Raw genomic sequence first — 24,034 nt, forward strand, 5'->3', positions numbered from 1 at the left:
TGCTGACTTTTTATCAGGAGGTGGAGGGAGGGGGAGAGAGAGCGGGAGCAGCGACCTTGAACTCAGTTTCTGCCAGTCTTCTTGGTTCGTTCACCGTCCTCCCTCCTCAATGTCGCTTCTTCACGTTCGATCAAGCGCCGACTCGAAAGATGACTGCGAAAGACCCATCTCCACCATCGTCTTCATCATCGGTACTCTCTCTCTCTCTCTCTCTCTCTCTCAGTGAGTGGCATTTCGTCCCAATATGTCGTGTTTGCTCTGTGAATCTGATGAGTTAGAGATGTTGGGTTTGCTCTGGGTCTTCATAGAATCGCGAGTTCTGATTTATACGACTTGTCCGGCTGTTCGTGAGGTTGCAGATTCTTGCAAGTAATTATGTTTGATCTCATAGTTGCGTTTATTTATAGTTTCTCTGGTTTTTCTCACTGGGGTATAATTTGGATTGTAGCCATGGATGCCGAGGCACTTCCTATTCTGAAAAGGTTCAATCTTGCTGAGGATAGCACATTGTAAGCTTCTTACCTTTCGTGGATGATAATGATGTTATCATACTTGCTTGGATCTCATTAAGTGGTTTCTTTTAGGATCTTCAATTCAGGATCTATCTTTCTATTATTAAAGGAATCTATAGTCAATGTCCTCAATGATTACCTTAATTATTCAGTTGCACTTTGCTTTGACTTGTGATCAGTTCAACCACCGCTTTGGTGATGATCTGGCTCAAGACGAGCCTTCTGTTCTTTTATTTGTTTAATTATATTATTGTCTTCATGGTCCGAAAGGAAACCTCGAGCCTCTTAGATACATCTGCAGTCCGGTAAAACCTTCAGATTTTTTCCCAACCTGATGAATCAGGATGGGTGGAGACAACTTGTTTTGTCTTATGTCACTGGCTCTTGCATGCTTTCACTCTGTATCATGCTTTCTGATCGTATCCCGGCATCGTCTTAAGGAATTTGACTGCTCCTGAAATTTCTGGATGAAGATGTCTTACCTCAGACATTTCTTATCTTCACATACGTATGCAGTTTTCCAGGTCTCCCTTGGATTCGGTACCATGGGTTTTACAAAGATTTGCAACTGAACGTGATTTGGCCGGGGAAAGATTTAGTTCTTGGTGGGTACCTAACAATATCTATTATTCCCTTGTTCATTATTTCCCTACTCTTTGGCCTTTTCCACCCAAGTCAATATTGGAAAGCTTCTTAATATTATCCTCAGCTGCTAGAATGGAACTCTTTCTTACCACAAGGTTTGAGTAATATGGCTGTGATGATATGCGGTACACCTATTTCGGGGTCTTGTAAAAGAGGAGCTACAGTATTAAGAAAATGAAACTTTTATAGAATCTTTTTGACGTACAAGCATCGTGGTTGTACCATTCAGTCTACTTTGCTAGATGTCAGTGTTGTAGATGCTGGATTCTAGGAACAACTAAATTCCCTCTTCTTGACTCGAGTCAGCTAATTTTCCCTGCGACCGATATTTACCATAACTTTCCTCTTTTGACAAGTGTTTCCTAGCTGCAGAATGCTGACATCAGAGAACAATTTGACTTATGGTGGCATAGGACAAGTTTTGCCTCCATATCGATATTCATCAAATTTGAAACTTCGTGTGCATTAAGACAACACAAGCTTAGTATTGAGTTCTTCTCTTTCATCTATAGCCACACACAAGCACATCAAACGAACTTCTGTAGAGTTCTCTTAACATGACAAAGCGTGTTTGAATCCTCTGCAAGTCTTTTCTACCGGAAACATTTATTTTTCATTACCCAATTCAGATTCAGAAAACTCTTTCCTATTACTTCAATCTGTAGTTACCTTTTCTCGACAACACATGAGCCTTTGACCAGAAGAAGTATACAAGGATCAGTATGCTTTGTTTAAGACCAACGATAGAATTCAGTACCTATCCGATGCCCTCTATAATCAAATCGTGAGCTGCGAATGTCATGCTCATCTACCCAAAAAAGACTTACCAACTCCTCTCAGTTTCTCTCTTCGATAGGTGTTAATAATATTGGGACTATTCCAGCAGCACTCGTGACATGTGCTTCGGTCCAGGCATTGAAGCCAGATCTCATCATAAATGCAGGCACAGCTGGTGGCTATATGGTAAAGCTGCTTATTACGAGGATTTGAAACTGTATATTTTATAGAGGCTTCTGAAATGTACTTATATGTCTTGTAGCATCTATTCCAAATTTGTAAGTGGATTCGTTTCTCCTCAACATAGGGGCCATCGGTTTCCTTACTTTTCATATACTTAATTTAGCCCTTATGCATATGACTTTCAGTGTTGTCCATACTATATGCATTCCACTACTTTCTTATTTGCTCTTTAGTAAACAGAATCCAGGAGGACAGCTTACTCTTAAAGGAACAAAACATAGGGATATAAGATTTACACAGTGCCTAAGCACTCATGTCTAGAAGACATAATCACTTTAGGTCATTAGTACTGACTTTTGGCGGTTTCAGTCGAAAGGAGCAAACATGGAGGATGTTTTTCTTGTATCAAGTGTTGCTTTCCATCATAGAAGGATACCTCTTCCCGTAAGTGAGCTGAACCTTTTGATTCATAAATGCTTTTTCTTTTGATAAACGCAAGATATTCGCAGGGAGTGCATTTACCTTAATTTTTTTTTTGGTCGGAAGTGCATTTACCTTAATTCCAAATATCAGTTTGTATTATTTATATTGTAGTGGTGATCAGATCCTTGGCAGTATAAAGAGGCATCTGCCAAAATGAAGCAATTGCATTTTGTTGATTAACAACTTCTGCAATTTAAGATAATAAGTCATACTTTTTTCTCTGCAGGGTCGTGATCTGTATGGAGTTGGCCGACGACAGTCCTTCTCAACGCCTGTTCTTTCAGCCAAGCTTCAACTGAAGGTCCATAGAATGCAGGCTTGCTCAAAATGTATTCATACTTAGGATGTTTTATCGTGTTACCTGGCATAGAGCAGTTTGTGACAGTTTTTGTGAAATGACAACGTGATTTGCATTTTATGTATCATTAATATTTGCAACACATTGAGAAACAGTAATATAGTATTTATTTAATTTGCTCACCTCCCTATGTTACACTAATTCCGCTTGATATATATTATATTGAAGAACTACGTTATTGCATTACTTTCTTATCAAGGTATCTTCACATGAGAATTGTCATCTGCAGCCTCAATCATGATATAGAGATGGAGAATTTAGGTTTAGTTATATTCACTGAGGTGGAGCATTCTCTAGTGTTTGATGGACTTAATGAGAAAGCATGTAATCCAATGATTTTAAGATCTTGGTAATCTGCAGAATAGTTCTCCTTTCATCTAGTTTATCGGTTATGCATTGCAACTCTGTTGCTCATCATAGGTTTACTTATTAATTACCACCCTCTACAATTCTTCACCTATAACACTCTTATACTGAATTTTATTTGGAGTCACTTGATATTCCAGGATGGAGTACTATCCACTGGTGACTCCTTTGATATTTGCCCGCCGGATGATGCATTCATTGCTGCTAATAATGCTAACCTTGTAGACATGGAGGTAACCATTTCGAGCACTGCTTGTCCTGACACCAATTTCCAACCTGCACTTCATGTTTCCCAAATTATCTTGACGCAGTAAAGTTCCTGCTTTATGGCAGTATTATTACTGATAGAAGTGAAAATAACACACAGAAGGATTGTTTTGGTGATATAGCCACAGAAGTCTGAAGGTGCCATTGTGAAGGGGTGTTCTAGAGGCCAGATTTTATATCCTCAAGTAGTTCTGGAGATGCAGTCACTCAGATTTTTCTTGACTTGCTCTGATTAGACCAGCAAATTAACATGTCGAGCGTCTTATGAATTGTTCAAAGTTTCACAAAAGCTAAAGTATCAGCTTCTCTTTTAGGAGGATGATGTATCAATAGAGTCTGCTATGAGCTACTTCAGAAAACGATAATCACAATCTTGTAGTTGTCGTTTTAGTTCCAAGAATCAGGAATGGATTTGGTTTGCAGGGAGCAGCTGTTGCGTATGTGGCAGGTCTATTAAACATCCCCTCTATATTCTTGAAAGTTGTGAGCAATGCCGTTGATGGTGGCAAGCCATCTGTAGAGGAATTTCACCAGAATTTGGCAGCGGCGACGTCTACCCTAGATCGGACAGTTGCAGAAGTTGTGGACTTCATCAGTGGGAAGTCCCTGTCTGAACTCTCCGTCTCTGAAACGTTTTCTCTGGGCTCTACAAGATCTTCCTGACTAAAACTATTAGTCGTTTTAGTTGCGCACTCGATCTTCTCTTATTTGAATTGTTGGATCACTGGGAGTTCAGAGCCTTCATGATGGATTCAACTGGGGAAGCACACGGGCCATAGACTAATCACAAGCAATCCATTGCGATTAGCCAAAATTCGGCCCCAGGCAACTTCTAAATTTCCTCTTAAATGAAACTTATGTCTTGTATTTCACTGGGAAATGCTATTGGATGCTGTTTATCATTCCCTGAAATGCCCCACCAGTCTGCTATTTCTGAATGTAATGAAGACTTTAATGGGACCAAAGGCCAGGATGGCATTATCCAAGTATCATGTTGCTTCTTTATCTCTAGATAGGCTTGATGGCTTTCCTCATGATGACGAGTATCTTGAAATTCTTCGCTGGATCTGAACACACAGTTCCAATGCATTCACTGCCGTTTAAATTTGTAAGATCTAGGTTGAACCCGCGTGATTAATGGCCGTGATGAACTTGAGCATACAAGCTGGGTACAAGACAAGATTCTTCTCGGCAGAAAATTCTTCTTTTAAGCTCCGTTTGTTTCGCGTAAAATGATTTCCGTTGTTTGTCAAGAAATTGATTTTCCTTAAAAAAAATTGCAACTAATTTTTTATTTTTTCGAATAAAAATTATTATTTTTTATTTTTAATTACTTTCTTTAATTTTTTTTTCCTTCTTCCTTCTATAATTTCTTCTCGGCCAATCGGGCTCGGCCTCAGCCCAACCTCGCCGAAGGTTGGCAAGCTTAGGCCGAGCCTCGCCGACCTCGACCGAAACCAAGATTCGTTGGATCTAGTGACGTGAGTCTTGCTCACTCGAGGCCGAGCTCGGCCGAGCCAAATTCGGCAAGGCTTGGCCTCTGTCGGCATTGCCAAGCCTTGCCTGCCTTGCTCGCTCTAGGCCGAGCTCGGCCGAGCCAGATCCTACAAGCTCAACCTCTCTCAAGGGTGGCGACATGTGTCATGGCCAATCACCGGGTGGTCGTTGTCGGTCTACTATTGGCGAAGGAAGCATGCAAAGGAAGGAGAAGCAGCAACAGGAGGAGGAAGTAGGAAGGAGAAAGGAGAAAAGAAAAATAAATAAAAATATTTAAAATATTTAAAAATAAATCAATTTTTTTAAAAATAAATCAATAATAAAAAAATAGTTATAAAGAAAAGAAGTGTGAAAGAAAAGATGAGGAATATATTTTTCTCTTCTCAAAATGAGAAACATTTTCCTGACTATTGAAGGCTTTTTTTTTTTTCATGGGTGGAAAATATTTTCCTATACTAACTTACTCTCACGAACCAAATGCCAAAAAATTCGAAAAACGTTTTTCGAGAAGTTATTTTCTGTGAAACAAACCGAGCCTTAGGCTCCATTTTTGAACTTATTGTTGCATGCCCATATCGATTTATCTTTTTTTTCAAACTTTTTTTTCCATTTTTATCTATTTCAATTTTAAAATGCTTATTTTTCTTTCTTCATCTTTATATTGCCATGTCAGCAATAAATGACATTTTTTTTTATCGAAAGCAATAAATGACATTCAAATTGATATTTTTTCGCCTTCATGGATCCACGTAGGCATCCTGTGAGCTTCCATATATGAAAGACACATAAGCTGAGCTCTTTCATCTTTAACTTGCTGTATCCTTCCTTGTCTAAACGAGTCGAGTGTTCATAGTGATGGTAAAAACTGAAAACTGACTCCTTCGCAGTCCCGTACTAAACAAAATACAAATTAGAAAGAGAAAATGGGAACACGGTACCACACGACACACTTAACTTTATATTATGATATGATTTCATCGTAATTCAATTGTTTGGCATGTGGAATCAAAATTATTAAATCACTCTAAAATAAATTGCCCCCACACATTTTTATAATGGAAACTAGAAATTAAAAAAAGCAGACATACAGGAGAATATCTACCAACTAGCATTGCTTAGACAACAAGCAAAAGAAGTCAGTTCAGATTAGCAGATTCTAAATGACAGGAAGTGAAGCTCAAAACAAGTCAACGATTGATAAATTGCAGAAAATGAGAAAGAAACGTTGATCTACTAGGAAGTCCATGAATTGGATCTCCTCATAGCCGGCTTCGTCTGTCTGTCTTCCTCGAGTGATATCATACCTATATGTGAAGGGTCTTCCAGCATCATCTTCGCCACCAGGTAGCCGGCGATTGACCAGGTTTGGAACTTGCGAGCCTGCTTCCCGATGTAACAACCAAGCTTCCCGTCGTAGTACTCCGGCCAGCTGTCCTTGAGTAACCTCGCTTCTGCGAGTTCAATTGCTCTTCTTGCAATCAGGGGTCGTCCGGTCTTGATACATGCGGCAGTCAGAAGCCATAGAAGCACTGCGCACAGTATGACAGCAAAAAAATTTGAGCATAGTTGAAAGAGTCATTCAGAGTGAAACCGAAGAACGTGTAAAACGAAGAAATTTGCAGAAACTAGCAAAGTGCACTTTGAGCATGTAAGTAAACCATGTTAGTATGCCAATCAAATAGAATTGAGGTGATACAAATCCCTAAAAGAGCAGATCAATGGAAACCAATCAACTTCACTTCTCATGAGCAAATTTTAGGAGCATACCTGGCCAAGATCCTCCATTGTGGTAGCTCCATCTAGTGTTCTTCGGATCGCACCCTGTCACGATCCTCCATTCATGGTTTTCTATAGCTGGATAACAAACTTTCAGAGGCATCTCTCCGACTAACTCCTCCCAGCGCGATTCTATCAAATCCATTATGGCAGTGGACTGTTCTGGCGTCGCCAGTGATGACAAAATGGCAATACAGTTACCCAAGCAGAACCAACGGAAATCCATTCTAGCAGGGCTAACGTTGCCAACAAAATAACCACCGCGAGTTGGCATAAAATCGAACAGCCATTCTGGAAGCGAATCGGGTATCACGTTGAATTTGTTGACTGCTGTATGAGAGTACTCCTCGGTTTTATAACGATAAATATCGTTAAGCTGCTTTAAGTCTATCCAGAAGTAACCCCTCATGTGATAAGTTAGGGCATGAAGGCGTTTGACAATACGTTCCACGAATTCCTTTCCCTCCACGTCTTGCTTTAGGAGAAGCAAAGCGCATCTTAGTGCCATAAAAAAGAGTGCTTGTATTTCAATAGGATAGCCATAGACACCCTGCAAAATACAGACAATTTTGACCTGAGTTAAAGTAAATGAATAACGAGAACAAGTAGATCCATAACAGTTTTATCATTTCTAAAAGTTGCAGGATGTGCTAGCTAGCTCCTCATGGAACTTAATTAGGCATAAAACAGAGATATTTGATGACATCAAACCTAACTCATTTTTCCTCTCCCAATATTTATGAGACGTTTTGAGCAAGTTAGATGATAGAATTCTCTCTTTAGATCATTCATCAAGCAGCCTGAAAAGACAAGTGCAACATTTGAAATTGAATTATAAGTCTCATCTATTTCTCATGTAATGAACCTACAAGGTTGCATTACTTACTATTTGTTCATCACTGCTGATTATTTGCTCAGTACTGGCATGATGATGCACTTACATGTATGTCTGACTGTGAACTAGTCTATACATTTGGATTATTTAGAATAAAGAGTAAGCATTTCAGCTCGATCAAATGTAAACCCTTAAATGATAATCTTGTGAATCCTAGTCAAATTGCGAGTAGAGAAGTATGAAGTTGCAATTGAATATCACTTTGTTATGAGAGTATCATATTGAACTACTATGTACCTAAACAAAGTCATAAGATAGCGATGCTATGAGAAACTTACCATTCTACGGTCAATCATACAACATCCGTCGGCACAGAGAAGAGTTGGAAAAGTGTCAAAGCCCTCTGACAGGCACAAACTCAGAATTAGACGCATGCCCTTCTGGCATTCAGATTGTTCAGCCAAGGATGTATCTCCTGTGGATTTTGTATAAGCTCGGAGCAGAATAATCCACCAAAACCCAGAATCAACAGGAGCAACCCTTCCTATTGCACTCTCTCCAAAATCAGCTATCAGAGTTTCGTTATTCCTGACCGGATCATGGAGCACTTTGAAACTAGCTGGCATTACTCCTTCTCCTAGGTGGAATCTATCGATTTTCTTCTCCCAAGATTGGAGGCGAAGAGTCTTCAATATGAAGTTTTTGACTATTTCAGATTCTCCATTCATCAGGAAAGCCAATGCACTAGGAAAGAAATCTCTCACAAAGACCTAGAGAGCCAATGAAAAAGTTAGCATTCACTTTTTAACAACTTGAATCAGTCAATGCTTTGAATCATGTCCAGAAAAATACCTTTCTCCCTTGACTTACTAGAAACCTAAGAAGAATTAAATCTCTGTGTGCACCAAGTCTATGGACATGTAAACATATAGCATGTATTGGACGGTTTATAAGAGCTATAAAGTAAAGACGCCATGATGCCCAATGTAAATAAGAATTTCTGGAACAGAATATTGACAGTAATTTCCCTGAATATGCTAAAGTACATGACAGTTTGTAAAATGAGAACAAGTAGGATCGGACTAGATGCCAATTGAGTTGTAACAAAATAGAGAAGACTCATTGAGGGGAGCATGTAATCCAAAATATTCAGTACATGCTTATTCACAGACAAACGGATGAAGAAAACCATCTGTACGACCAACAAATGACTTCACCCGATACAATGGATATGTGTTTTCCCTACCCATTCATATACAATAGGACGAAGTTGAAGGTACTCCCTTATGCAATCCGAAAATAGTACTCTTTACCTGATCATAATTAAGGTTCTCTTCAGAATTATCCAATGCAGCAATAGTCCCCACTGGTTGGCCTCGGAAATATACTAATGATCTCCTAAGTGCTTCCCAAGCTTCAGCAACCATAGGATGGGTCTCAAATCCATTCTCTAGCCTTGGGGTATTATAGCCCGACCTTCTATCGGGCGACAGAAAGTAACCAAAGGGGTCAGTAAAGCGGGAAGAATTCTCAGCATTTCTTGAGGAGAGATGAGGAGAGAGTGCAATCGACAACTCATTGAGGGATCGTTCATCAAGCGACCTCTTCCTTTCCATGTTCAAAGGCCTCGGCCTCTCCATCAATTTCGAGAAATCACATTCTCCAGTCTCAGCTAACGTACACAGCATATCAGATCCTCTGACACTTCCATTTTGAGTAACATTACCCTTCCGCTGCCCGTCCATACTAAGGGTGGACAAAATTCTCAGGGTTCTTGAGTGATGTTAAGTGATCCCCTAAATTTTTTGGAATGATACGATCCACTCTCTGTACAAAACAACATGATTAAGCTACTTAAAAACCAGCAACAGACACAGGTTCACATGTTCTTCCTGCGCTAAGAATGGTAGTTGTCCATTTCATCATCGGTGACAGAAGTCTACATAATACTTTTTCAGCGAAATTCCAATCCAGATCTCAAATGCACATGATTCTTACTGAATCACTAGATCAACGACACTAGAAACAACTATGTAAAGCCAAACAGATGCTACTCGGAAACTTGTCATTCCTGTATAAAATATTTCCAATTCCCTCCAAATCTACAAAAGCACTCGAAAACAGGATTGAGAAGGGCAAGTGCATTTACACTTACTCCCATTAAACCATTAAAAAAAAAAAAAAGCATGTAAGAGCACACCCAATATCAAAATTTCGTAGACGATGTCGCGATCCTGATCCACCATTAGAATAGTTTCTTGTTGGCAAACACATGGAACATGCATTAACTTGTCGAAACATTAGCACATGCGGCAGCGTCGGATTCCACCGTTTCCAGCAAAAAAAAAAAGACCAGATTCCCATTGTCTCCAGCACCAAATCCAAACAAGCATATGAAACTGAGACGTCCTAAAAACAATTCTCAACCCTTTTGCATGTTCAGTACATACCCCAGATCTCTGACCGGATTGACGGATGTTCTGATGGGTCGGGTCCGAATTTAAGCTCTAGAATCAGGGGAAACTAACCTCAAGAGATCGAACGTCGCTGCGCTTTTAGACCCACTTCAGAATCGACTGGAACGACAGAAGTAAGCTTGCATGAACAGTGATGGGTAGATGGTGGGGCAACCATCTGCATCTCGGTGCAAGATTCGCAGGCGGGTGTTTTCCTAATTTTTTTTTTTTTTCTATTTGCCTTTTGTTTTATCTCTCTTGTCCTTCTTTTTGCTTTAAATAAATGTGTACGTGTATCATTCACGTGAGCATGCCTCAATCATGAAAAATTTATTTGTCTTGCTTGTCTTTTTCCTGTAAAGAATATGGACATGCATAAGGCACGTGAACATGGTTCGCCTGTACTAGACTTTTTTTATTTGGTGTAATTTGTGCATAATCATCACTATTAATTATTACAAAAAAAAAAGCTAAATTTTTTATACGGATATCAATTAAATTATAATTTTTTAAAATTTGATCAATTTAATAATAAATATTTTAACAATTTGTTAGCGCAGTCCTCTTTTGGCTAAAAATCCCTGACATGGGGACTTTTTTCAAAAATATGGTAAAAAAAATTACGAATTTACGTATTTTTTTAAAATATTTACACATTTGCGACATGTGGGGCTGCAAAGCATGTGCGGCTGTAATAGAGCCGCACATCTTTTTTTTTTTAACTTTCTTTTTCTTTTTATACAGCCGCACATCTTATGTTTTTTTTTTACTTTTTTTCTTTTTATATTTATAATAACGTTTATTTGTAACGTTTATATTTATACAACTTTATAAATATAACATTTTTTCTTTTTAAACCTTCTTTTTATAACGTAATTATTAATAATTAATTTAAAATTTATTAAGACATATAATTAATAAATAATTTAATATTTATGTAATTAATTTGTTTAGTATGTGAATAATTAATAGATATAGATAAAATAATAGATAAAATTGCTAAAAAAATAAAAAGCAAAATGCATAAAATAAATTGGTAAGATACATAAAGATGAAATATTCAGATTAAAAGAAAGTGCAATAATAGATAACAATCCATGAACTGAAAAAAAAATCCGGCAAATAAACAGTGCAATAATATATAACAATCCACAACCCAAAAGTATCACTGATGATGATGTCGTCCTTCTACGTGGCCTCCTGTTCCGCAATCGGGTTGTCTCCATCATTTGGTAGGTCTAGTGTTGTACCGAGGACGAGAACGAGGTTCCGAATGAGTAGGAAGTGTAGATGACGAGGGCATATCCTGTGATGGGAAACGTGGCCGTGATGTGGGTACATCATCAAAATGGAAAAATAGTCCATGTCGAAACAGTACATATCCTACCGTAGAAGGACCCGGGTAAAAAGGAGAGAAATCGGATGACATATCATGTCCATAGGAACTACGAGAATCATCAAATGCTCCTCGGGTAGAGAAAATATTTTGAACCGGAGTCTGGGACTGTCGATTGTCATAGAAGGCAAAAGCGGATCCCTCATAAAATTAGCTAGCAAACCGGCTGAACCCTAAAGTGAAATCTGTCGTGCTACCGGGGACCATAAACCGTGACTGTGTATGATAGATCATAGGGTAGGAGACGGCATCATCACCTGAATAAGCTCAAGTGGCCCTTTGAGTCAACTAAGCAGTCTCATGTGTGTCATCCTTATGAGACCCAATGGATGATGCTGTAAGTGCTGGTTGGAGTGGTGGCATCATTGTAATCGGCCTCTCCTCATCGTACGTGAATAACATTGCCCTATTTATCCTCGTTGTAGCCCGCGTGTTCTTGCGAGATATAACAAAACTTAATTGTAGGATTTGTTCCATGCCATCACCATGTTCATGAAATCAAAGTCAACAGAAATTGTCAAATGCCAATAACTTATATTACTAAAAAATAATTAATGAAGTAAATTAAAAATGTTTCACAAACCACTACACCCATTGTGCTCCCCTTGTAAGAAACATATCGTTATATGTGTCTACGGTACCACTCCATATATTCTGAATGATAGTGAAGTGGCTCCGTTACGGGAATACCATGAACAATATAGTTATAACAGTCGTCCCATATATCAATCCATTGTCTGTGAAAATCGACCCAATTCTATCCAGATTGCCTTAAATCAATATCATAAAAGGCTTTTGGATCACGAGAAGGAATATGTATTGACTACCGCATACCAAACTATTGAAATGCTCGATTTGGATAATATCACTCAATGATGTGGAAACAAATAAGTAGGATACAAGCTCTCCAAATGTGTTATCCCTACAAGCAATAATCTGGTAGAGTCCGGGGAATGGAATCGATGTAGAGCTCCCAGGTAATCTGTTATCGTATTAAAACACATCAAATTAAATGAAAAAATTACAAAAAAGAAATAATTTACAAACTAACATTACATTGAACTCGTTGATTGCTATCATTAATTACATCTGCGAATGTCATTCTATCAAATTGATAGCGCAGATGTGGTAAAATATGTGTAGGGACCTATGTTATCTATCGGGCTTGACTCCAGCTATATAAACAAACAAAAAAAAAAGAACTATTAAACATATTATATGCACTGAAAAAAATTTGACCCAAGAACTAAAAAAGCAATAAATCATATACCGGCTACCAAGAGGTGCATTTGGTAAAGGGTTACGGTTTCTGATGGATGGGGAGATACAACTAAAGCAATCTCACGCCCAAATCTGCAATACATGTAGGGCACCACTAATTTGGTGCGCTGATGGATCGGTTGCATTACATAGCTTCTTATACAACTACACAAGTGCTGCTAAAATCCAACTATATCTAGTAGGATGCTCGAGGTCCTCTACTAGTGGAAGAAAAATTAAACTAACTCTAGCACTTGATTTGTCCAAAAAGATACATCCTTCGAGCAACCGTAGAATCAATGTCCTAGCATGTTGTTGTATGGCAACCTCATCGGCATCGTCGGGAATTACACCAAAACGTTCTCTCAACTAGGCTAATCGAATCACTAAACCACGCAACCGGGGTGGGCGATCACCAAGTAAATCCTCACAAAGAGCGCTCAAATCCGTAATAGTGGGGCCATGAATCGCATCTCCTTCAACGGGAAATCCTATAAGAATCACGATATCATGCGGTGTGATCATGCACTCACCTTCCGGTATATGGAAGGTGTGAGTCTCGAATCTCCACCTCTCGACCAAAGTTGTAATCAAATGGCAATCAAGTGCCCAAAATCCCATTGAATAAACTTTATAAAATCCCAAAGCTCTAAGATATGATATTATTCGGTTATCAAGTTCGGGTATCTGCGGCGTTGATCCACCTCGCCTATATGTAAGAACTTGATCTCGATCTATCTGTAAAATGTTACATTAAACGTTAATGGCAATTTTCTTTCAATACAAAATATACAAATGACAGATTAATTGCTAAATTTCTTAATTACCTCGGTGTCCCATACGACCTGTGATCTATGTCGAGCCTGCCGTGTAAGTAATGAATCAACCTCGGGTCTCGGTTTGATTGATGTAATTCCTCTGTTCCATGTCTACAAATGAAAACAATACATATAAATAGATCTCGCACAATTATGATATTGTAATATTACAAAAATCAGATATCTAAATTGCATAATTTGTATATATAAATTGAGAAACTGTTATGGAAATCGGATATATTACATTCAATGTTTACATACTAAATACAAAGCGGAAGTTTAATAATTCATATATATAAACCGAGAAACTATTATGGAAATCATATATATTACATTCACTATTCACATAATAGATAACAAGTCACTACAATAAGAAATTAAGACAAACCACAATAATGTTTTATTCCCGGCTCGATTTTTATGCACAAATTTGCTTATTATGCCCCGATTTTCCACAGATTCTGCAATGGTTACGCGAAATGCTACTGTTCGGCGTACTCCAGTCTATCTCATTATGTATCCGTGATGTGCGAGACATTCCTTTCTTCCTAATACGGTTTGAGTCTAGTACTAATGGTAGCTCGTCGGGTTCGGGCCAGTAAGCATGATGCCCCCATAGATAAAACATATACCAATAGTATTGAAGTGTTCTATCCAACATATAGAAGTTATCTACGAACACATGGTAATCGTAAGCATATTTTTGACATGCTACAATTACATGAGAACATGAGATTTTCAATTCTTGAAAATTTTCACATAAGCACGTTTGCAGGTCTATGTGGACTGTGTGTTTTTGGCCCCCAAATCCAGCTACTCTATTATATCCCGTTTTAACTTCAAAAATCCCTCTATCAGAGTCGAACCGTACCACATCATGCCCATTTGCAGTTTGACTATTTCGCTCGCATGTTTCACTCGCATGTTTCACTCGCAAATTGAGTGTATTGCCATCCCGGTTCCTTCTGCCTCATGTATATTGTTCTTTTGGTGTCAAAATAATGGACCAACTAATAAAATATCTTCTCGACCATAGTTATTATTGGTAGAGCATGAAATTCAGCATCCCATTAACATATTCAATTAGATTCGTTGTTATCTATCCATATCTCCTTCCGTAAGCATCATAAGCCTTCGTCCGTTTCTCCCTTGAAATCGGTCACACCATTCAACCTGTTTTTGGATCCCATTCCCTAATTCGGTTCATGATGGACCCAAACTTTCGTTGTTGATTATCGTAAGATATACATTACAATAATAATAAGTAATTGTTACACAATAAACAACCAAGTGTGCTGCCAAATTTATAAAATTTCAAAATTTACCTGCCATATGAATTTTGTATTGAAGTTGCATTACTAAATTTCAAAATTTACCTACCATCTAAACAAGTTTTTTCCCTTCAGCATTTTTGAACTTTATATTGTAGTTGCTGAGAATGTGTTGAATGCAATATCTATGGTGGCCATGTAGAGGACGCCACCCTTCTATCTCCATTGCTCTCTCAAGCCTAATATGTTTGTCTGATATTACACAAACATTTTATCTACTAATGACATACTTCCGCAACAGATCCATAAACTAAGTTCAATTATCAATATTCTCTTTCTCGACCACATCAAAAGCTAATGGGAATATATGATTGTTACCATCAAGTGAGGCTGCACAAATGAGCGGTCCCTAGTATTTTCCATACAAAAAAGTCTCATCAACAAATATAAAAGAATGGCAATTTTTGAAGCCTTCAATCGTCTACTTGAAAATCCAGAACATCCATTTGAAAACCTTGCAAGTCTAATCTAGTTCTCCTCTGGCTCATTTCAGGTCATCATCGATCACAAAATGAGAATCTGGATTCATTAACTCCATCACATTCATAAATTTTCTCAACCTACCATACGACTCATCCTATCCTCCAAAAATTTTAGCAATCGACATTTGTTTAGCTCCCTAAGTTTTACGATAAGTAGGTTCGAAGCCCAGCTTGTCTTTAATCTCGACCATTAGTGGCTTGATTTTGATATCTAGTTGGGCGGCAATCATTGCTTGTATACGGTTGCAGCCCATTATACTTAGTTATTTTTCAAACCATGGTACCCGCTTTATTAGTTACACGGAGCCTCCAACCACATTATCCATTTGGATTATCACAATTTATCACATATGTTTCCTTCATTGTCTCATCACTGCGTAATTGATTATTTGTTCTCGGTTAGTACTCTTTCGCAGCCAACCGCACCGCATTCTATGATGGAAATAATATTCCAACATCAAATTCTTTCGATGGACCAAAACAACATATTATGGCATGGCTTAGCTCTTGTATCTACTTGCATCATATCAAAGTCAATCTCTGAATAGGGCAATAAATGTACCAACGACAAAATGGGATTACTGTAATAGGTGTAGTAGTAAGCATCCATATTGTTACCTCCATGACCATCATCTACCATATAACTACCATCACCACCATTGCTTTCATCAACACTATTGAGCCACAAGTCACCTCCTTCATCACTATCATCATCATCACCATCATCATACTCCACTTACTGATTATCCGGACCAACATCATCTTCATCAACATTCGAACCTCCCCCAGCTGAAGCATTTATCAATTGTTGTTCATCTACTATTACATAACACTGTAAAAACCCCATAGAACCACCTTGAAGCACAAACTCCAGGATTATCTTAAGCGTAGCATTATCCACCTCCACAATATCATATATAATACTCTCGGGCGTTAGACCTCGTCGTCTAAATATTAAACCACAAATATACTGGTTCTTTGGTAGATTCAATGCGCACTCAATATAGTATATAACTCATCAAACGTGGATATTTTTTCAAATTCAAACATAATAGACTGTCCACCTTCGTAATCATGTCTATATTCATTTCATACTATTCTACCTTCCTAGCACACATCACAAAAGTTCTAAACGACATTCTGCTAAATAAAGAAATTACAAATTATTTTTTCATCTCAAAATCGATAAATATTTTTTCGAGAAAACTAACAAATTAAAAAATAATACCCTCAAATTCAAACATATTCGTAACAAAATCTAAAAACAAAAATAAACAATACTAACATGTACACCTACTACAATAACAAAATTTAAATTATATTAATCATCTTAACATTAAAAAAAAATTAATATATTAATAGCAACCTATAAATAACATAAAAACACATAAGTATTATATTTTGTTGATAACAACCTATAAATAATTTAAACATTACCAAAACATTAACAATATATATATATATATATATATATATATATATATATATATTACTAACAACCTATAAATAACATAAAATTATATAAAAAAAATAACATTTCAACTAAATATACTCATTAAATCACATTAACATTATAACTATCAATATAACAAATGAAATAAATAACATAACAAAATAAATAAATAATAATATAACAAATGCAAATAAATGAACATGTATAAATAATAACAAAATAAATAAATATCTATATCTAAGAAACTAAAAAAAAAAATACCAAAACTTACCTCAAACCGCCGAGGGGGAGCACGCACCGAGTGAGGAGTTCAAACCGCCGAGAGAGAGCATGCATTGAGTGAGGAGTTCAAACCGCCGAGAGAGGGAGAAAGAGAGAGCACCGAGTGAGGAGGCGAGCGGCTTTGCTTTTATAAGCAAAGCCATGCGCCTGTTATACGGGCGCACAGGCATGTGTGGCTATATAAATGTAAATATTTTGAAAACACATGTAAATTTGTAATTTTTTTACCGCATTTTTGAAAAAAAGCCTCTAACATGGACGGCAGCTATCCTACATGGACAACATTTAAACACTTCAATTTTTTTAATTTTTATTATTTTTTCCATTTTTCTCTCTTTATAAAAAATTTGAAAATATATAACAATTGTCCACTCCGGCTATATCACGTAAGATGGCCGGTACGTCGGCGATGTTTGCCCAAATTGAGCGGAAGAACTACATTGACAAATCGTCAAAAGAATAATAACTAAATTGGTCCAATTGAAAAGTTTAGAACTGAATTGGTATTTGTAGACTTATTTTGATAATTTTTCCCATAATATAACCATTATCCGTAATTTTTTTCAAATTCTGTGAAAAATGTACTAGTAAATCAATTTGATTAAACAATTTATTTTATTATCTTTAAATATATCAACAATTCTTTCCATTATAAAATTGTTAAAAAAGAAACCGGGTCAAGGGTGGCCAATCCTACCATTAGGGGTGAGCATGGTCCGGGTTAGTCCGGTTCCCTCAATAATTGGGGATCGGATCGGTGGTCTCGGTTCTCAAATGTCGGAACTGGGGACTAGTAAAATGAAAATAAAAGGTAAAGAAGTGTATTTGGCTCAACAATTGCCCAAGTCCATGTAAGGCAGATTTCAAAAGATCATGAGGGAAAGACCTAATCGAATGCAATCAATCTAACTGCATGCATATTCTCAAATGAAAACATTAGTTGCAGATCTAATATTGCACTTCTGTAGTAGCATATGATAATAACAAGCAATGCTGATAGAGGAATGCATTTCTTTCCATATTCTACGTAAATGAAAACTCTTATGCAAGCTCGTATAAGAGAAGCCAAATCTCGATGGTTAGAATTAGGCTTTGTTTTTTGGGCACGACCTAGGCACGACCGCACGAGGCAGGAGTTGCTTATTTGTTTAGAATATAAAGTTTTTTCTTATGGTCATAATTAAGTTTTGTATAAAAAATTGAAAATTTGTCAGTCCGGATTGGCGGTCTATCTGCCTAGTTGTCCCCTAGAATCGGGAACCAGATTGCCGGACACCGGTTCCACCTTGAGGGCTGGAACTAGGGACTAGACCGGGACCCATCTATCTGGTCCGATTCGAAGGCTTCACGATCCAATTAGTCCATCTTGCTCACCCCCATCTATCATCATGTTGATAAAAAACTAGCACAATCTATCATCGTTGGTGTGATGCATATCTTTGGCGTAGTTACACAATGGGTCCTCTCACTTATTGATTATTACTACCGTGACGGTGGAAATTATCATTTTGTATTAAGAATTGACCTAAATAAATTTACCTCTTACTTTCGCCTATCAAGACTCGATGATTGCGAATTTCTTCCTCCTCAATCGGCAAAAAATGCTAGCGGAGTTCGTTCAATGTAATGCAAACCCGTGACTCAAACCGCTTGATATCGGCCTAGATCGAACATCGAGAGTTTGAAACGTGCCTGTCTATACTCGATTTCCAATGATCATTCATAATTCAAGCATATAAACAGTATTTCGAGTAGACACATTAAGGAACGCGATGTAAAACACAGACGACACTTTCTAGATTCTCGTTAGTGAATGTATTTCACGGATTAAGACGCCATAAATAGAGTGGAAATTGAAATCAATGCCGATATCTCCATCTATCATTAATGACATGTAGAAGATAGCTTTTGAGCATTAATGGTGCCTACTGCCGGTAGCAGTAACGATACTTCCATGCCAAAGCTTGCTATTCATATTTCGTTCGAGGCTCCGTTTATTTTGCACAAAATAAATGGCCTAGAAAAGATTTTTCTAAAAATAATTATATGTATTTTCATTTTTTGCGAAATAAACGGAGTCTATATTTATCTAAATTCTAACCATTGTGGGTCCACAGGTAGTAGAATTATAAATTTGTATCTGGTCATTGAATGATATGTATTTAGTAAAAGTATTTACTCATTATTGGAAGGTAAAAAAAATCTACTTAAAAAAGTATATTAAATGACATGTTCATAGGAGATACTTATTCATTATTGAGAAAAACACATCCATGGGTTATGTCTGGAATTGACAACTAAGTTGTTCATAATCAAACATCGTAAAGAATTGCGAATTTCTGGGCTTGTGAGAAGGAAGGGACCTGGCATTTTGCCAGATTTTTGTCTGTACTTTGTCCTGCACGACCTTCTGGGGTTGAGATTTTAATATATTGAAGTGGGTCTTATGGTGTATTTAGCGAAAATTACCAAAAAAAGTCATTAACCTAATAAAATTATTCCAATTCAGTCATCAGTTTTTTTTTTTTTTGGTCAATTCACCTATAAACATTTTGCATTCATGCAAGTTTAGCTTTAAAATTTTTGAATTTGTGCCAATTTAGTCATTTGGCCGGTGCCTTGATGTAGAGCGGATGGTGCTGATGTGGCAAATTTTTTGTAATATTTTAACATATTTTCAAAATTGTTATTTTTGTAGTTGTTTTTTAATTTTCTTTTCCTTTTTTTTCTTTTCTTTTTGTTTTCTTCTACTTCTTCCAGACTGCAGTTGAGCCCAATGACGGACCTGAGGCGAGGGCCGACCTTGCCGTCGCCGGGCAAGGTTGAGCCTTGCCCCGAACTCGCGAGGCACAACCTCCCTGTCGTTGGGCGAGGTCTCCTCTCGCCATGGCCCGGTGAGGCTCGACCTCGCCAATGGTCTGTGTGGGCGAGCTTCGTTGGCCCTCGCATCTGACCGGTCGGCGGACTCGATGGTCAACTGGAGGAAGAAGGAAAAAAAAAGAAAGAGAAAGAAAAATTTTAAAAATAAAATTAAAAATTTGAAAATATTTAAAAAGTATTAAAAATTTATTATGTCAACGATTTTCGGCCAAAATTGACTAGAAGAAGTGAATTAGCACGAATGCAAAAGTTTATAATTGAATTGGTAAAAACAAAAAAAGTTTAGGATTGAATTGCCTGAATTGCAATAGATTTAAGTCTTTTTGGATAATTTTTTCCTTTTAAAGACAGTGCTAGTTTATGGTTCCCACTTCCAGTTTGCTCTTGGTAAGAGTTGTTTCGAAAGATTCACTGCGTTCACCTTAATTATGACTTCCCAAACCTTTTTCCTCTTTGATATTCTTTTCTTTTTTCCCCCATTGATGAGGTTGACCAGGAGTTGTGATGTGTATAATTTGCTCTCTCTTCCTTTTTTTTTTTTTTTTTTCACTTTCTCCATTGATTATAAGCCTTCCCGGTAAAAGAAAATTATAGGAATCTTCAGCGAGTGCAGGCATACAATATCATGGTTGTACAATTTTTGTCTTTTGCATTCTTACCAGTTGAACAAGTCCGGCACAGCGTGGCAAAGTAGTACAACGCTTACTTTTCTTTTAATATATGCGTCCCGTTTCATTTTTAATCCAAAAAAGGATGATATATTGACGACTCGAGTTGGATGAGTAAATTGCTTAAAAAGAGGTGATGAACAATTTTTCATTTTTCAAGGGAACATTGTGTTGTCAACTTGTTAGGAACTTCGGGAGTAAATTGCGGTTTGATGACTCGAGTTGGATGGAGTAACATCAACTCTCATGGAGTTAATTTAGGGGTGTGCAAAAGAACCGGGTTTACCCGAAACTCAGATCGATCCACACGAAAAATAGGATTGGGAATCGGTTCCTGCTCAAACCGGTCCGGGAATCGGTTCCAATATTTGGGAACCCGGTTGAAACAGTCCGATTTCCGGTTCTAGGTGAAGACCCACCCGTACCGATTTTAGAACCAGTTTTTAGTTACTTAAAAAAAAAATAACCCTAGTGTCCAGTCCATCGTCGCTTGCCTTTTGGTTGCCCCTGACCCTCACCTCCTCTCGGTCTTCTATTTCTTCCCATCTCGTTATATTATCTATTATTATATTTTGGATTGTTGCTTTTTCTGGATTGTAATTTTTATTGCTCATTTCATTGATACTTATATTATTTTGATTAAAAAAAAAGGAAAATAGGTTCTTGGATAGACCCCGGAACCAAATCGAAAAATAGGATCGGTTTCCAAACGGGTTCCAAGATAAACATGGTCGATTCTCGGTTCAAAAAATTGGAAACCGGTTATAACATGGTCGATTTTAGAGTCTAGGCCTGGACCCAGCCCATGCTCACCCCTAAGTCAATTGCTTTCTGAGTAAGAGTTGAACTTTAGACCAATAATTCCGAGACATAAGCTGAATCGGGCATCTGTATATTGAATACTTAGGACAGTCATGATTGGAAAAAATAAAAAAGGATTTGTTCTTTGCAGAAAAATCATTGATTTCAGGCAGATGAAGTCCTTTGTAATGGCCAAAAATACAAGGAGTTGATCCAAATCGTGATGACTTAAGCATGAACGGTTGTGGAAGATCTTATCATTGTGTAGTCAAGCCACCATGTGTTTCTCAACCCTCAAAATCTCTAAGGGCGTGCATGGCAACACTTCCGCATCTAAATTCAACTTATGGCCGGAAGTTGATTTTTTACTTCTGCTCTCGAAGTTGATTTTTGATCGGAGAAATTTGTTTTGTAACTATTGAAAATTTCTACTTCTAAAACATTATTAACACAAAATCTTCTCTGAAAAATTATTGTCGACGGCCAAACAATTTCTACTTCATTGTTAAACTTTTTAAATTTCTTTAAAAATAATGATAATTATTAAAAAATTATTTACTTTTTAAAAAAATATTTATATTTTACTTCGATTGTCGACGGAGGATGACGGTAGACTAGGGCGGCAAGCGGCGCGGTGGTCGTCTGTTGGCAGCGAGGGGCGGCAATGGTCGGCGATTAGCGGCAGTTGGTGGAGGTCGGCAATAGGCAATTGTTGCGGCGGCAGTGGTATGCGATTAGCAGCTATCGCGACCGGTGGAGGTCGGTTATGGTCGGCGGTTAGCGGAGGTCGGCGGCGGCGGTGGTTAATGGGGGGCGATGGTCACGGGTGGAGATGGGCTGAGGTCGGCGGTGGTTGGCGGCAAGAGGTGGTCGACGGGTGGAGATGGGCCGAGGTTAGTGGTGGTTGGGGGCGGGAGGCGGTTGATGGGTGGCGGTGGTCCCGTGTGGTTGTGGGAGGCGGAAGTATACGATGGGCGGTGGCGGGCGATGGTTGGCGGTGGTTGCGGGAGGTAATGGGCGGCGACCAGTGGTGGTCGACGGTTGGTAGTGTGTAGCGGTGGTCGCGAGCAGCGATGGGTAGTGGTTAGCGGTGGGCGGCAGCAAAGGTTTGCGAAGGCGAACATGATCGAAAAGAGGGTGAGGGCATAATGAAAAAAGGGTAAGGCAAGAAGTACTTCTTGATTATTTTTTTTGGTCCAAGCTTCATGATATGAGAAACAATTTTTTTTTTAACTTGAAAAATAACTTCAGAAGTAGAAATTTTTTTTAGGAATAATTTTTTTTTTTAGCAAACGGATTTTTGCTATAGAAATTATATTACCAAATGGATTTCTACTTCAAAAGCACTTATGGAGCATAAATTGATTTCCAGAAATGTTACCATGGAAAATCTAAACCAAATGCGACCTTCATCCCCCAAAGTCCGAAGACCCATTTCGAATTTGATGGTCAGTGACTTTTGCCTAATAATAATAGGATAAATGTTATCTCTTAAAGCAACAAAAAGTCGATAAAACTGGGAATTGTTGTATTCAATAGCAAAATACCCATTTTCCATTTTCAGGTGAATGCTTCATGGGGACTTGCCATTGAAGCGAGAGCAACAAATACATGAAGGGAAAGGGGAGCAGTATGGGGCGGGTAAAAAGGCGAATGGACGGCAAAAAGATCTAGTGAAAATATATCAAATTACCAACATACATCTAACAATTATAACTTGAAAGTTCAGCCTGAGTGTTTTTTTTTTTTAACAATAATCCGGCCTCTATTTATTTCGCAAAAACCCAACTTTGCGAGAAAATGTCTTCATAAAAAGGTATTTTGAGGGAAATTGTTTGATTTTGCAATATTTGATCCAATGTCCGGTCATTGGCCGTTGCAGAGGGGAAAGGAAAAAATAAAAAAGAGAATATAGTACGGTATAATAAAATATTAAATATTAAATAAAAATAAAAATATTAAAAACTTCAAGACGAGAATTCTAAAAAGTGCTTTCACCTCTTCGGATTGAGAATATCAAAATTTTCGTTGATTGAAAGGTGTTTTTCGTTAACTTGTCATTTTCAACAAACTAAACGGGTGAAAGTCTAAAAAATCAATTCCCCGAAAAACACATTTCCTGAAACCAACCCACCCTTAATCTCGAGTGGTCCTAGCATAAGGGCACTCATCTTTTCATTGAAGCTCGTGTCCTATGATAGGATTGTATTGGAGTAGTTGGAGTAATACAAAAAATGTACTATTTTTGCACGTACTAATTTTTGCACATATGAAACAAGGGTACATGAGCCTATTTATAGGCTTTTCGGAATAACTAAGAAGGTAACAATATATTACAATGTCAAATAAAATCAATCACGATTAATCAAGGATATCTCTCGATATCCATCAATGATCTCTAACATATCCAGGATATCTCCTAATAACTGTCAATAATCTCTAACAGGAGTTTTGACAAATTAACAATGACAATGGACGGGGATCACTTCGGGGACGATAGAAGCCACT

At 37.7% G+C, this 24,034-nt stretch overlaps 2 protein-coding genes across 7 annotated transcripts; one reads left to right on the forward strand and one right to left on the reverse strand.

Moving 5' to 3' along the window:
- Positions 1–18,915, forward strand: LOC115742046 (5'-methylthioadenosine nucleosidase-like). Of its 3 annotated transcripts, XR_007198442.1 has the most exons (9): positions 5–191; positions 449–509; positions 1,029–1,117; positions 2,014–2,120; positions 2,487–2,561; positions 2,827–2,901; positions 3,465–3,557; positions 4,015–4,324; positions 18,891–18,915. XR_007198442.1 is itself a non-coding variant. In XM_030676129.2 (8 exons), the coding sequence occupies exons 1-8, from the start codon at positions 110–112 to the stop codon at positions 4,252–4,254; spliced, it is 822 nt and encodes a 273-aa protein (XP_030531989.1). In that variant the 5' UTR covers positions 5–109; the 3' UTR covers positions 4,255–4,602. The 3 variants fall into 3 exon arrangements, 2 of the variants coding, with proteins under 2 accessions (XP_048134954.1, XP_030531989.1); XM_030676129.2 differs by lacking the exon at positions 18,891–18,915 and having other exon boundaries at positions 4,015–4,602; XM_048278997.1 differs by lacking the exons at positions 2,487–2,561; positions 18,891–18,915 and having other exon boundaries at positions 1–191; positions 4,015–4,602.
- Positions 6,159–10,367, reverse strand: LOC115742045 (probable alkaline/neutral invertase B). Of its 4 annotated transcripts, none has more exons than XM_048278979.1 (5): positions 10,228–10,367; positions 9,013–9,524; positions 8,038–8,469; positions 6,856–7,414; positions 6,159–6,617 (listed from the first exon to the last, which is right to left on the reverse strand). In XM_048278979.1, the coding sequence occupies exons 2-5, from the start codon at positions 9,442–9,444 to the stop codon at positions 6,322–6,324; spliced, it is 1,719 nt and encodes a 572-aa protein (XP_048134936.1). In that variant the 5' UTR covers positions 9,445–9,524; positions 10,228–10,367; the 3' UTR covers positions 6,159–6,321. The 4 variants fall into 4 exon arrangements, with proteins under 4 accessions (XP_048134936.1, XP_030531986.1, XP_048134935.1 ...); XM_030676126.2 differs by lacking the exon at positions 10,228–10,367 and adding an exon at positions 10,053–10,160; XM_048278978.1 differs by lacking the exon at positions 10,228–10,367 and adding an exon at positions 9,900–10,010 and having other exon boundaries at positions 9,013–9,812.
- Positions 18,916–24,034: the final 5,119 nt, after the last annotated feature.

The sequence above is a fragment of the Rhodamnia argentea genome, chromosome 5 (assembly GCF_020921035.1).
Source record: "Rhodamnia argentea isolate NSW1041297 chromosome 5, ASM2092103v1, whole genome shotgun sequence".
Lineage (NCBI taxonomy): Eukaryota > Viridiplantae > Streptophyta > Magnoliopsida > Myrtales > Myrtaceae > Rhodamnia > Rhodamnia argentea.